This window comes from Xenopus laevis, chromosome 4L (genome assembly GCF_017654675.1).
Source record: "Xenopus laevis strain J_2021 chromosome 4L, Xenopus_laevis_v10.1, whole genome shotgun sequence".
NCBI classification, from domain to species: domain Eukaryota; kingdom Metazoa; phylum Chordata; class Amphibia; order Anura; family Pipidae; genus Xenopus; species Xenopus laevis.
The window spans coordinates 27,700,533-27,712,832 of NC_054377.1; the positions used below are offsets into that span (position 1 = coordinate 27,700,533).

Sequence of the window (12,300 nt, forward strand, 5' to 3'; positions counted from 1 at the left end):
GAAGGCGCAAGTTGTGTCTGTTTGCATGCCATTTAGGGGCTTTTCTGCCATAAGGCAAGGTGACAACCTTGACTTTCTGGTTATTAAACCAGCAATTGCACTCTTTGCAATTGCTGGTTTAATAACCAGAAAGTCAACATAGCCGTGGACCCCACCGGCTATGTAAAGATATGTGTGGGGGCTGGGGGTGTGCCATTGCGAACGCCAACTCAGACGACTTTAATGCAAGGAAACTGAGAAAAAGAGAGTGTCCGAGATTGAGAGGGCCAAGAGACCAGTGACTGTGCCTTCAAAAAGTTAGTGTGGGAAAGTGCAGCAGTGAAGCTGACTTGGATGTAGGCTATGTGACCTGATAGAGATAAGTTATCTCTAAACTGTGATTAACTTGGTGTGATAGAGAGAGAGAAGAGACTGTTTTTTATTTTTGGTGTGTGATAAGCACATTGTCAATGTGTTTGTGCATCCACACAAATATGAATAATAAAGTAGGAGTGTGGGTCTTTGTGTAATTTTTATGTATATGTATTGGCCCAGCACCCACAATAACAGAAGATAGGTTTGGTTGCGGATATATATATATATATATATATATATATATATATATATATATATATATATATATATATATATATATCTATATATCTATATACACACACACATTCATATATATATATAAACTATATATATACCACTACCTATACTAAACTACCTGTAGATTTTCAGATAACTGTGCCTTGGATATTATGCTTGTCCAAGCCACTTTTACAGGCATGAATAGAATCTGCCCTAACTATATGATCCCACAGAGCATTCCACAACCTCACTACCCTTAGACTGAAGTGCAGAAATCTGCACTGAAATCAATTTCTCAAAAGAGCAAACAGATTTTTTTATATTAAATTTTGAAATCTGACATGGGGCTAGACATATTGTCAATTTCCCAGCTGCCTCAAGTCATGTGACTTATACCCTTGCCAGTGCTCCAGTGTATTAAAAATTGCACCAGTCAAGGGTACTTCTGTAGGAGCACCATGTCACTCTTCTTCCTCTTCTAATATATTCTTTTTGTCCGTGGGTCACTGCTCAGAAAAGTGAAAGGCTGCCTTTTTGCTTTTGAATTCAGCTTTTCACTCTACTGCGCATGCAGATTGGAGAAGATGAGGGCATGGTGTTTTTACAGTAGTGCCCTCATCTGTTGCACTTTTCAGGCAACAGGAGCACCGGTCCAGTGTATCGATGAAGTAATTATAATCACTCTGCGTGCTTAAAATGTTGGCAACCCCAGTGATCATACCTTTCTTTCTCCTGTAAGGTGGCCAAACACAGCCTAATAAAAGATTACAACTCAGCCCCTCCTAACCAAGACAGCATCTTACTGTCCCATGTATGTGGCCTACCTACAGTCTTGTCCGACTGATATCTGGCTGAAAATTTCATTTAAGAAATCTGTCAGCAAAGACCAGCATGTTTGGTCCTTTTCCGATGGGCCTACATAGACCCTAAAGTATTATCCAATGATCAGGAAAAATGTGGGTTGTCAAATTGGGTCCAGGCATCAGGTAACCTTGCCAAACAAACAGTTTGGGCAACTTTAGGGCCATGGCACACAGGGAGATTTGTGCCTGTGGTTAAATCTTGCCACCACAGGTGACAAATCTCCTGAAAAATACTGTTCATAGCATAACATTAAGATTGTCGCAATTGAAACATATTACTTGCATTGACTCAGCTTATTCCTGGGAGATTGCCTCCCTTAGCATTTTCCCACGATCTCTGCAAGCAGTAGGTTTTAATTCTATGATACAGAAAGTATTTTTCGGGAAATTTGTTGCCCATAGTACTGAAGATTTAACCATGGGCAACAAATCTACCCATGTGCCATCACTACAGGAAGTATACTCAGTATAGATCTAGAGACCTTGAAACCCATGACTGCACAGCAGACACATATATGCTTTTTTCTACTGTGTAAAGCTGGCCATAGATGTAAAGATTTTTAAAAGATCAGATCCTGATCGTGAGACCACGATCTTCTCGGAACGATCGTACGATCGTACGAATTTACCATCAACTAAAAAGACCAATTTGGCAGGAAAACAAAGGGGAGCTGCCTGCTTGGCCTTGCAAACATAGATAGATTGCACTGGGACCGACAAAGATTTTTTGACCTGGCCGATCAATTTCCTGACAGATGTCGGCCGAAAAATCGTAAGATGTACGATCGTTCGAATACCACTAACCGCACGATAATTTCGAAGGATTGGTCGGACTTCCCTAAAATCGGTCGTTCCGCAAGAAGAATCGTCGCGTCTATGGGGACCTTAATTCTACCCTCCATTATCAGCTGCCTCCCTTCTTAAACACAATGCTACCATCTGTCTCATTTAAACACCAGATAGCCTTTGACCATGTCTGAGCACAAGCAGTAACACCCTAATTTTAGTTTGAATTTAACCACTCTACCTTGAGATTGAGTCAGTATTTGTGTTAAAACTAGTAACCTGGAATAAACTGGTAGTTAAAAAGTTAGTTAAAAAACTTTTCTAGTAGTACAGATATTACCATGCATATAATGTGTGTATATATATATATATATATATATATACAACATCAGCTTTAGTACAAGAAAACATGGAGTTATTCCACTATTACTATGTTATAGAATAGCTAAGTAAGTATTCAATTGAATTAAACAAATTAAACAAAATTTTTTATTGTTATTGAATTATTTGCCCTTGTTTGACTCGCAGAATACTTGCTGCCAAATTTGATGGTGGAGCTGGGGAAGTGTTACTCCTTTCTGTTTTACCAGTGACTCTGCCTAAATCAGGGGTGAAACAACAGAGGCAGCAGAACTCTGCTACTTCAGGATGGACCTCAGTAGGTATGGGGGCCCCATGAGGCCCTAAATCATATACAATTTAAATAAATAATAGGTCAACCTCTCGACATTTTGGGGGGCTTGAAAAATAATTTGCTGCGGTGCCCAGTAATATCTAGTTACGCCACCGACCTAGACTTTTGTGCCAGTTGGACAGGAAAGGGGACGGGCAGGTACATATGCATAGGGCAGAACCGTAGACATATGTCCAATTGCTGGACAAGAAGAGGTATTGTGTGTCATTAGCCAAACAGCAACACAATTACAAACAACTCTTGCAGAGACAAGCAGGCACAAACAGCAATAAATACTGTACATTATTTTATTAAAATTTTCCAATACCCTTTGACATAGTGTAAATCAAGCCTTATGCATTGCGTGGCCTACATGTGAAGGCTGACAATTGTGCATGTATCATCGATTGCCTTTGTATCAATAATTGTTATTCTCATATGAAACCTGCACAATTTTATAAAATAGTTATCTGCTGTTATAGCAGTAACTGCAGATTTCTGTATCACTTTCATGAGGGTTGCACTGTTGCTCTCACACTAGATTAGATTTTCACACTAGATATTAGGTTTTTCCTTTGCATAATTGCATATGTATAATAAGAACTTGTTCTACTACTACAGCTCACATTATAATAAGCAGTTCCTCCTTAAAAATGACTGGGAGGGAGTCTGTAGCAGAGGGAGGGACTAGCAGCTCCTGCTGTATATAGTGAGGCAGCCTCTTACACAGTGTCATTTCAAGCATTTACTGACAGCTGACTGGAGCGTGGGCACAAGACACCAGGACTCCGGTAAGGCACTAGCTGAAGTATTGTGTATATAAAGGACAAATTATGAAGGGTGCTAGTCCAGTGGAAACCATGAAGTAATTCTGTACTGAGACCTGTGTTAATAGTATGTTTGATAGATATTATATCATGTGTGTTGTACATTTTGGAAAAAAAAGATTTTTCTTTCTAATTTACTTGGACCTTTTATTTCTCAATGTATTTCCCAAAATTTTATCGACAAATAAATTACACGGGCCATTTTTCTTTTCTCTGTCTTTTTTTTCCTAATCTCACCTCTGTTTGTTTTCTGCCATTCATTTATTCCCCTGTTTACACTGTATGCCTCAATTTCATTGTCTTCAGACATGACCCAAGATACTGCCCTAGACATGAAAGATGTTGAACTGAATGAACTGGAACAAGAAAAAGTCCCAATGGCAGATGGGGCCGGGGACAGCCCAACCGGAGGGGGAGAGAAGAATGGAGTTGTTAAGGTGAAGCTTGACGATGATGATGACATGCCAGCCAAAAGTCAGAAATTTACAGGGTTGTCTAAAGAAGAATTACTGCGAGTGGCTGGTACCCCGGCATGGGTGAGAGTCCGATGGGCATTGCTGATCCTGTTTTGGTTAGGCTGGGCTGGCATGCTAGCAGGAGCTGTGGTCATCATCGTACAAGCACCTCGTTGCCGGCCTTTGCCAGCAATGGAATGGTGGAACAAGGGACCCCTCTACCAAGTTGGTGATCCAGCAACCTTTCAAGAAGATGGAGCTGGAAATATTCAGAGTAAGTACTAACAGATGGTTATTTAGCAAACAAACGTTATTAGGAATATTTAGCAATTAAATGATGTCTATGTGCTACTCATGAGACCCATTAAAAATCATGGTGAGGAATAAAGGTGAATAATTATGAGAGAGTCAGGCTTGTATTCTGAACAGGATTTTATTAGTGGGCTGCTGGGGGAGAGGGGGTTGTACTAAGCTATAAACATACATTAAATACATCTGTGGTCTGCCATTAAGCCCTAGCTGTGTGCTTCTCTGTCTGCTGATGTATGAATGACACAGCAGCATAGTATTGCATCAGCAAAACCAGCGTCTCTAACTGGCAGATACACCAGTTTCAGCCAGTCAGGATTATTATTGCATCAACTGCTTCTGCTATCTGCATTTATAGGCGTGGTATTACTCTAGTGCCCGTGCTACCGCATAATGCATAATTACTAGAATTAAACTTAATCCCCAATTTGGCTTCAGTTTCTTCTTTTTTCAATTGCTAGACAAAAGGTAAAGTAAATGAATGTAAAACCGCATTTAGATATCAAACAAAGGGATACAGGCTGTTATATAGATATATTTCTATATGTAGAAAAATATTTTTATAGTGAATCCATTTGTGATTAAATGTTGCCTGTTTATAGCAATTTGGACATTTGCAATAAAAAGCATTTTATTTTCTATTGACTTTTGTATAGCTATAAAGCTATCTTTTTACAGCGCAGAATGTGAGAGTAGGGAAAAAAACAAGGTTATGGAGGTTGCGGTGGCGAGGAGGAGGAGGAGGGAGAGTGCATTTGAGAATCTTGTGTTCTGAATGAGAGTGGGGGCTGGGAACAAACACAATCCTCTGCATTTTTGTAGGTTATCTTGAGGCATTAAATTTGCTGCTGATTAGGTCCAGAAAATGAATCAGTCAGCAGTTGGAAATTATACCATACCTCCAGGTTTTATTTGTGTTAAAAGAAAAAGACGACAAACATGGATGCTCTTTTGTCACTCAAATATTAGCATCTAAGTTCTCTGTTTGCTTTTCTCTGGGTTTTGTGAACATTTCAAATATTTAACACCCTGCAGTCCCTTTTAGGAATGCCATGAAAGTATATCTTCAATCTTGCCGTGGAGGATAACAAGATTTTTCTTGCATCTCCCTCAGGTATAGAGAAGCGTCTTGAGTCACTTACCAGTCTGAAAGTAAAAGGTTTGATTATTGGTCCAATACATGTCACGAAGAAAGATCAGATTGGTGAAACTGAACTCACTGACATTGACCCCAATTATGGCACAATGGAGCAATTCACCAGTTTGCTGGAAGCTGCACGCAAAAAGAGTAAGTGCTTTGAACGAGAGACTGAAAGCTGTACAACTTTTTGTGTCAACTGTTTCCCATCCTTTTAGAGTGTAAGCTTTTGCCTTATGATCCTACTGATTCATTCTGTAACTTTTGTCTGTTAGTTTATTGTTAAAAGGAAAACTAAACCCTAAAAATTAATATGGCTAAAACATCTTTTATATACTGAACTTACTGAACTAGCCAAAAGTTTCAACTTCTCAATAGCAACTAGGGTTGCCACCTTTTCTGGAAAAAAATACCGGCCTTCCTATATATTTATCTTTTTTCCCTATTAATAACATTATGAGCAACCATAATTTTTACTGGCTAGGTCATAAAATACCAGCCAGGTGGCAACCCTAATAGCAACAATTAACCAGAACGTCAAACTTGTCACAGTGGGTCACCATATTGCAAAGTGTCTGCAACACTCACACGCTCAGTGGGCTGAGAAGCTAAGCTTCGGGGTCGTTGCAAATTATCAAGCGAAAAATGAGGTTGACCTGTAATATAAGCTGATGCTACAAGGCTGATTATTAAATTCTGATGCTAGTTGCACTGGTTTCTGTGCTGCCATGTAGTAATTATAAGTATTAATTACTAATCAGCCTTATATTGTGACATTTATATTCTATGTAGGGTTGCCACCATTTCTGGAAAAAAAGACTGGCCCTCCTTTATATATTTAACTTTTTTCCCTATTAATAACATTGGGATCAGCCATAATTTTTACTGGCTAGGTCGGTAAAATACCGGCCTGGTGGTAACCCTAGGTGTACTGTATATTTTGAGTTGGCCCTAGGCTCAGTAAGTGACAGCAGCACAAAGTATGTGCAGTGAATCAGTAGAAAAGAAGATGGGGAGCTACAGGAGCATTTTTGGAATCACCGATATTCCTTGCTAGAGGGCTATGGTTGCCTTGGGCTGGTACAGAAGCCAACAACATAATGTACAACATTTCTGCCCTAGTTCTTTAGTTAAGCTTTAGTTCTCCTTTAAGTCCCCTGTTATGGGTGCTTATGATGGAAGTAGTACTACTGCAAAACTGGGTCAGGTTGTTTGTTTTGTGTTGTTTGTATTGCCTACTATGCCTAAAATCTTTCTTTCCTGCAGGTATTCAGATCATCTTGGACCTTACTCCTAATTACCGCAGTGAAAACAGCTGGTTTGAAAAGGCTGAAAGGGAAAACAATATTTTCTTTGAGAAAGTAAAGGTATGGCAGGTTTTTTTCTATATATTAAGAGACTGCATTTGAACTGAAAAAATGTATGAAACGTAACTACACAATACTGTAAAAAGCAGATGTATTTAAAACATAATGCATTTGCTCTTTATTTAGGAAGCAGTTAATGTTTGGCTGGAACATGGTGTTGGAGGAATATACTTTGGAGACAGCGAAAATTTTCCCAATGTGAGTAACGCACTAGGATGACCTATTCGGACTCAGTGTTTAGTCGATTGCTAATGTGTATGGTAATTAAATACATATTTATTTTGCAGGCAAACAGTTTTATTTATGAATGGGGGAACATGACTGCCAATTACAGCAAAGAAGGAAAACCAAGGTGAATAGTGCTTTAAAGAGCAAGAGCTTCCTTGTGCAATCATCAAATCATTTTTTACTTTGTTTCATCTCTCTGTGTCGTTATTTCTGCTGGGCTCTGTATGGGCACATTTTCCTTCTTATTTTCCCTTCTTAAATTTAATTTCTCAGTCTCTTTTTCCCCCCAGAGTCCTGTTGTTATCCACAAGTAGTGCTCAAAACAACCTTACTGGTGGCTTCAATGAGACAATAGATGGCACGCTCTTCTACCGCTTCCTGGGTGCTGAAAACAAGAAAAGCTTTGGTTCTTTGGGTGAAAGCATAAAACAATATGTGGAAGAGACTGGCATCCAGGGAAACAGTTGGATGGTAAGGACCTTTACATATACCTGTCAAATAATGTAGCGAAAGGGCTGGAACAATATGCCATCTATACTACTTTTTCAAAAATGACTGTCCTAAATATCCTTTAAAATGTCTGTTCCAAGTTTATAAAGAATTTGGATATACGTGTATGCATTATGGAATAAGCAGTAGAGTTGTGTTTTTGTTGATTTATAATTTGATAATTTGCCTCTTCAGCTATGGAAAGAGTGGACACATTATGATTCTGGAGAAATTAGATACTTTATTCCTAACTGGTCAAATACAGGCCCACAAATGACTTAAACTTGGCTTGTGAAGTACAAATTACATACATTAGGCAAGTGTGTGTGTGGGTGGAAGGTGGGTAGATAGTCTTATCATGATTTACTACATATGAACTGACTGGCAAGGTGTTTAACCCTCATCTATTATGTGTTCTGTTCAAGTAAATAATATTAGTATTTCTTTCTTCCACAGATTGGAGCACCACAAATGCGTCATATGGCTTCTTTGGTCAACGAGAAGCTACTTCGTGTGTACCAACTCCTCCTCTTCACACTGCCAGGCACCCCAATATCTTTATATGGGGATGAAATTGGACTTAAAGACCTTCCTGGACAGGTATGTCAGATTGTCTGTTATTTGGCAGCTCTTTTCTCTCCCCAGTCCACGCAGCCTCTGTAATGACTCTTTCTCTCTCCTTTTTTGGGACATCAGCCTGCTCAGTCCTCAAGACCTAACATGCAGTGGGAAGAAGTTTCAGTGTCCAATAATTCTCCTCAAATTGCATCTGATGTAAATGCAAATATCACATTTAAGGTAAGAATAGCGATAAAAATACAGAATAATTGTGTATGGATGTAACATTGGAAAACACTACTGTTATATTCAGCATCTACTGTATTCAAGTAAGCTGACCACATGCCAATATTTTTATTCTAAGCATATTGTTTCCCTATTGCTCTTGTGACTGCTTGGGAGGTTGTTGCACAACAGGACTGGATCTTTGCTGCCCTGTTGTTACCGTGTATGGCCCAGTTAAACTAGGACCACATTGATGATTTTTAGCCACAGCTCAAAACGCCTGCCCTTTTTTTATGGGATATTTCAAATAGTTATGGCAGGTTTGACATGCTCTTATTACTAATAGCTCCGTGTAATATTAAATGGTACGACTGCTTTGGTTTAATATGTAATCAGAATGTTGCTTAGTTAGCATCATGTATAAAGGAGAACTATCTGAATGAGATAATTGACCTATGATCTTTACTGTGTAATCACTGCAATTCTATTTCACTGCCCTTTAGCCCCAAATTTATCTTTGGATAAGCAGCAGATTAATTCTTGCTGTAGTTAGCATTCCAAGCACATGTCCCCACTCAGCTTAGACCAAGCCGGTTCCAGCAGGCATTTAGAATCAACCTTTGTCTTACTTACTCAAGTTGGCAACTGCTACAAAAAACGGCTTAAGCATGCCACAGTGAGTTTAATTAAACACATCAAGAATGTAACTCTTATGTAACCAACACAGCATTTTTAGAAACAAATACGTGCTCTACAAAAGATCTCTCAGCAAAGTCTATAGGGAATCTCATGAAAAAGATTATTTTACATATTATTTTGGTGACTTTCTGTGCCTTACCTGCTAGGTTCCCATAGACTTTGCACGAGAGCCAATTCTAGATTTTTGTCATCATTACTCTTTGCTGCTGAAAATAGTTGCATTAACAAATAATACCACATCACACATGTCCGATGAATGGCTGGAAACTTGGTTCTTTGAGTCAAATGTATGTATGTAGGTAATTTTTTGCTGAATTTACTTACAAGTTTATGCAAAATCGATACAACGTTTACCTTGGTTCTGTAACAACCAATCAAATTTTAGTTTTTACTGGGCTATCATAGTTAGGACATATAAGCTAATAGTCTTTGCTATGGATTAGTGGAGGAGCGCACCATTTAAACTGTTTAAAAATAAAGCACTATATTAAATTGATTTATCTATAATAAAAGCGAATATCTTTATACTATCTGCAGGCACAGGATGCTGACAAGGGTTCCTTCCTAAACGTGTACAGGAAGTTGAGTGACTTGAGGGGGAAAGAACGATCCCTCCTGCATGGTGAATTTACACTACTGTATAACAGTGAAGAGGCCATATCTTTCCTAAGAAGCTGGGACCAGAATGAGCGATATGTGACAGCTTTGAACTTTAACTACGAGGGGGAAGTAGAACTCTTCCTGAAAAAAGATGGAGGAGAAGAGCTGCCAGAGCAGGGCACAGTGGTGTTGAGTTCCAACCCACAACGAAAAGATGGGGAAACGGTTTCCCTAAAAAGCTTCAAGTTAGGAGCCGGAGAGGCTTTACTCCTTAAATACCCTTATAGTGGATAACCACCTACATCCCTGTGAGGGACAAACACTTACACATTCCACTTGCTGACCCTTTCTTTCCAGTGCCAAGACGCACAGGTTGTTAACCTTCCCTTTAAACCTTTTAACAAGTGTCCCTACCCTCTGTGGCAGTGAGATATACTGTAACCTGTCATTTATATATTCCAAGCGGTCATATTTTTCATGTTCAGAGGATAAAAACTTAAAAAACAGTTCCTGAAACGCGTTAAGAGCAATAAGTGGAGTGTTGTTTTCTGCTTAGTTTTGTCATACACGTGCTCTGATGTGTGTTTTTGTCAATATTTTCTGCAATAATATATCATGGAGTATATCGTCATTTCATGTTTTAAAGGCTGTGGCACTTTTAGCCCTCTGAGCATGGAGAGTTGGGCCGAGCAATAGGAATATGAATGCCTGTGGATCTTGTGTATTTGGGGAGGGAAAGTTTGACTACAGTTTAGCAACATGGTGCTGGTCAGCATAAAATTCCTATTCAATAAAGTTAGTGTTTGTGATCATAGGTGTCTGTGTGCTGTTATTGCCTAAATCATCCCCATAACTTTCGGAACCATTGCTTCTAGAAAACCAGGCTCTTTACTCTTCAGTGATGAACAAATTAATTCTTCAATGTATTGGGGCAAATGCACATGTAGCTGGCCCTGCTGCCCTGCTGACTTAACAATTAACTTGATGGTTGCAGTCGCGGAGGGTCAGTGAGCAGGGTGCTGCGCAGAAAGTGCTGAGAAGGAAGAGGTGTTGTGTATATGTGCCTGCCCCTTCCCCTGTGCATTGCCGACTTCAGTCACCCAGGTTACGACAAATCTTAGGGGGTTATCTATCAAAGTCCGAATTTATCTCAATATTTTCTGAAAAAAACTCTGACCAAATCCGCACGGGTTTTTTGGGCTTTTTTATTAATACATTTTCCCGAGAATTTTGTTGGCGGGAAAAAAATCCCCAAAAAATCGTGAAAAATCAGATTTTCTCGATTTTTTTCGGATTTTTCACCCGAAAACTCCGAATTTTGTCCGAAAACTCCAAAAACCCAGCTCACATCTTGGGACTTCTCCTACTAACTTATATGCAACCTCGACAGGTCTGAGATGCCGGATTTTCAGAATCTGACTTTTCCATCCTCGGGGTTTAATAAATTCTGAAAAAATTTATGACTTTTTTAAAAGTCTGATTTTATAAAAAAAAATCACAAATTTTTCGTGATTTTTGCATTCGGAGTTTAGTATATAACTCCCTTAAAGTCAGTGACAATGCTTGTTGCGTGACTCTTTTCTGGGCCCCCTCTGCTCATGGGCTGGGTAATTAAACTCATAATTTGCAAACAAAATAAAAAGAAAAACCCATGCTGGCACCTTCCTATTTAATGATTCCAGGTACAGTACTTACTGAAAAGCAGACTTTAGTACAGGTATGGGACCTGTTGTCCAGAATGTGTGGGACCTGGATATTTCCGTAATTTGGATCTCAATACCGTGTCTACTAGAAAATTATGTAAACATTAAATAAACCTTATTGCCTTTTTTTGCTTCCAATAAGAATTAATTATATCTTAATTTGGATCAAGTACAAGGTACTGTTTTATTACAGAGAAAAAGGAAATCATTTTAAAAATTTGGATTATTTGGATAAAATGGAGTCTATGGGAGATGGCCTTTCTGTAATTCTGATATCAAATGGATGCTGGGTTGTCCTTATGCACCTGATGGGCCAAAACATGTACTGCACAACTTTTCTGCAATAAAGACACGATGATGTAAAAAAAATACAGCGTGCTCTCTAGGTACTACTTTATACTTACTTGGAATATCTGTAATTCTGAGCTTTCTGGATAATGGATCCCACAAATGTACTATAAAATGAAATGCAAGTTTGGGAGTGGGATTGATACTGCAGCCGATACGAAGGACGTCTGACACTTGACCCAAAGGACGCCTGACACCTGGATGTGTGTAAGAGAGCTGAGTTAGGGGACAGCAAAGGCGTAAAATTGAGATAAGGGATAATGGAGGCAGCATGGGAATATGGGTTCATGATGAAATGCAGTGGTGGGCCCAGGAGTAGGGTTGCCACCTTTTTAAAAAAAAATTACCGGCCAGTGGTGGGGACGGGTACTAAAGGGGTAGACAGTGATGCAGAAAGGGGCGGAGCCGGCAGTGACAACCCTAAACACAGCCCGCAGTCCAGAATCGCACCTTCCATGT

At 39.2% G+C, this 12,300-nt stretch overlaps 1 protein-coding gene across 1 annotated transcript; it reads left to right on the forward strand.

Annotated features, from left to right (window-relative positions):
* Positions 1–3,665: 3,665 nt before the first annotated feature.
* Positions 3,666–11,426, forward strand: slc3a2.L (solute carrier family 3 (amino acid transporter heavy chain), member 2 L homeolog). The gene is given in 10 exon segments (NM_001085977.1): positions 3,666–3,686; positions 4,029–4,451; positions 5,601–5,774; positions 6,891–6,991; positions 7,118–7,189; positions 7,279–7,343; positions 7,510–7,690; positions 8,165–8,308; positions 8,405–8,506; positions 9,728–11,426. Coding segments are annotated over 9 exon segments (1,617 nt in total). The 5' UTR covers positions 3,666–3,686; positions 4,029–4,030; the 3' UTR covers positions 10,085–11,426.
* Positions 11,427–12,300: the final 874 nt, after the last annotated feature.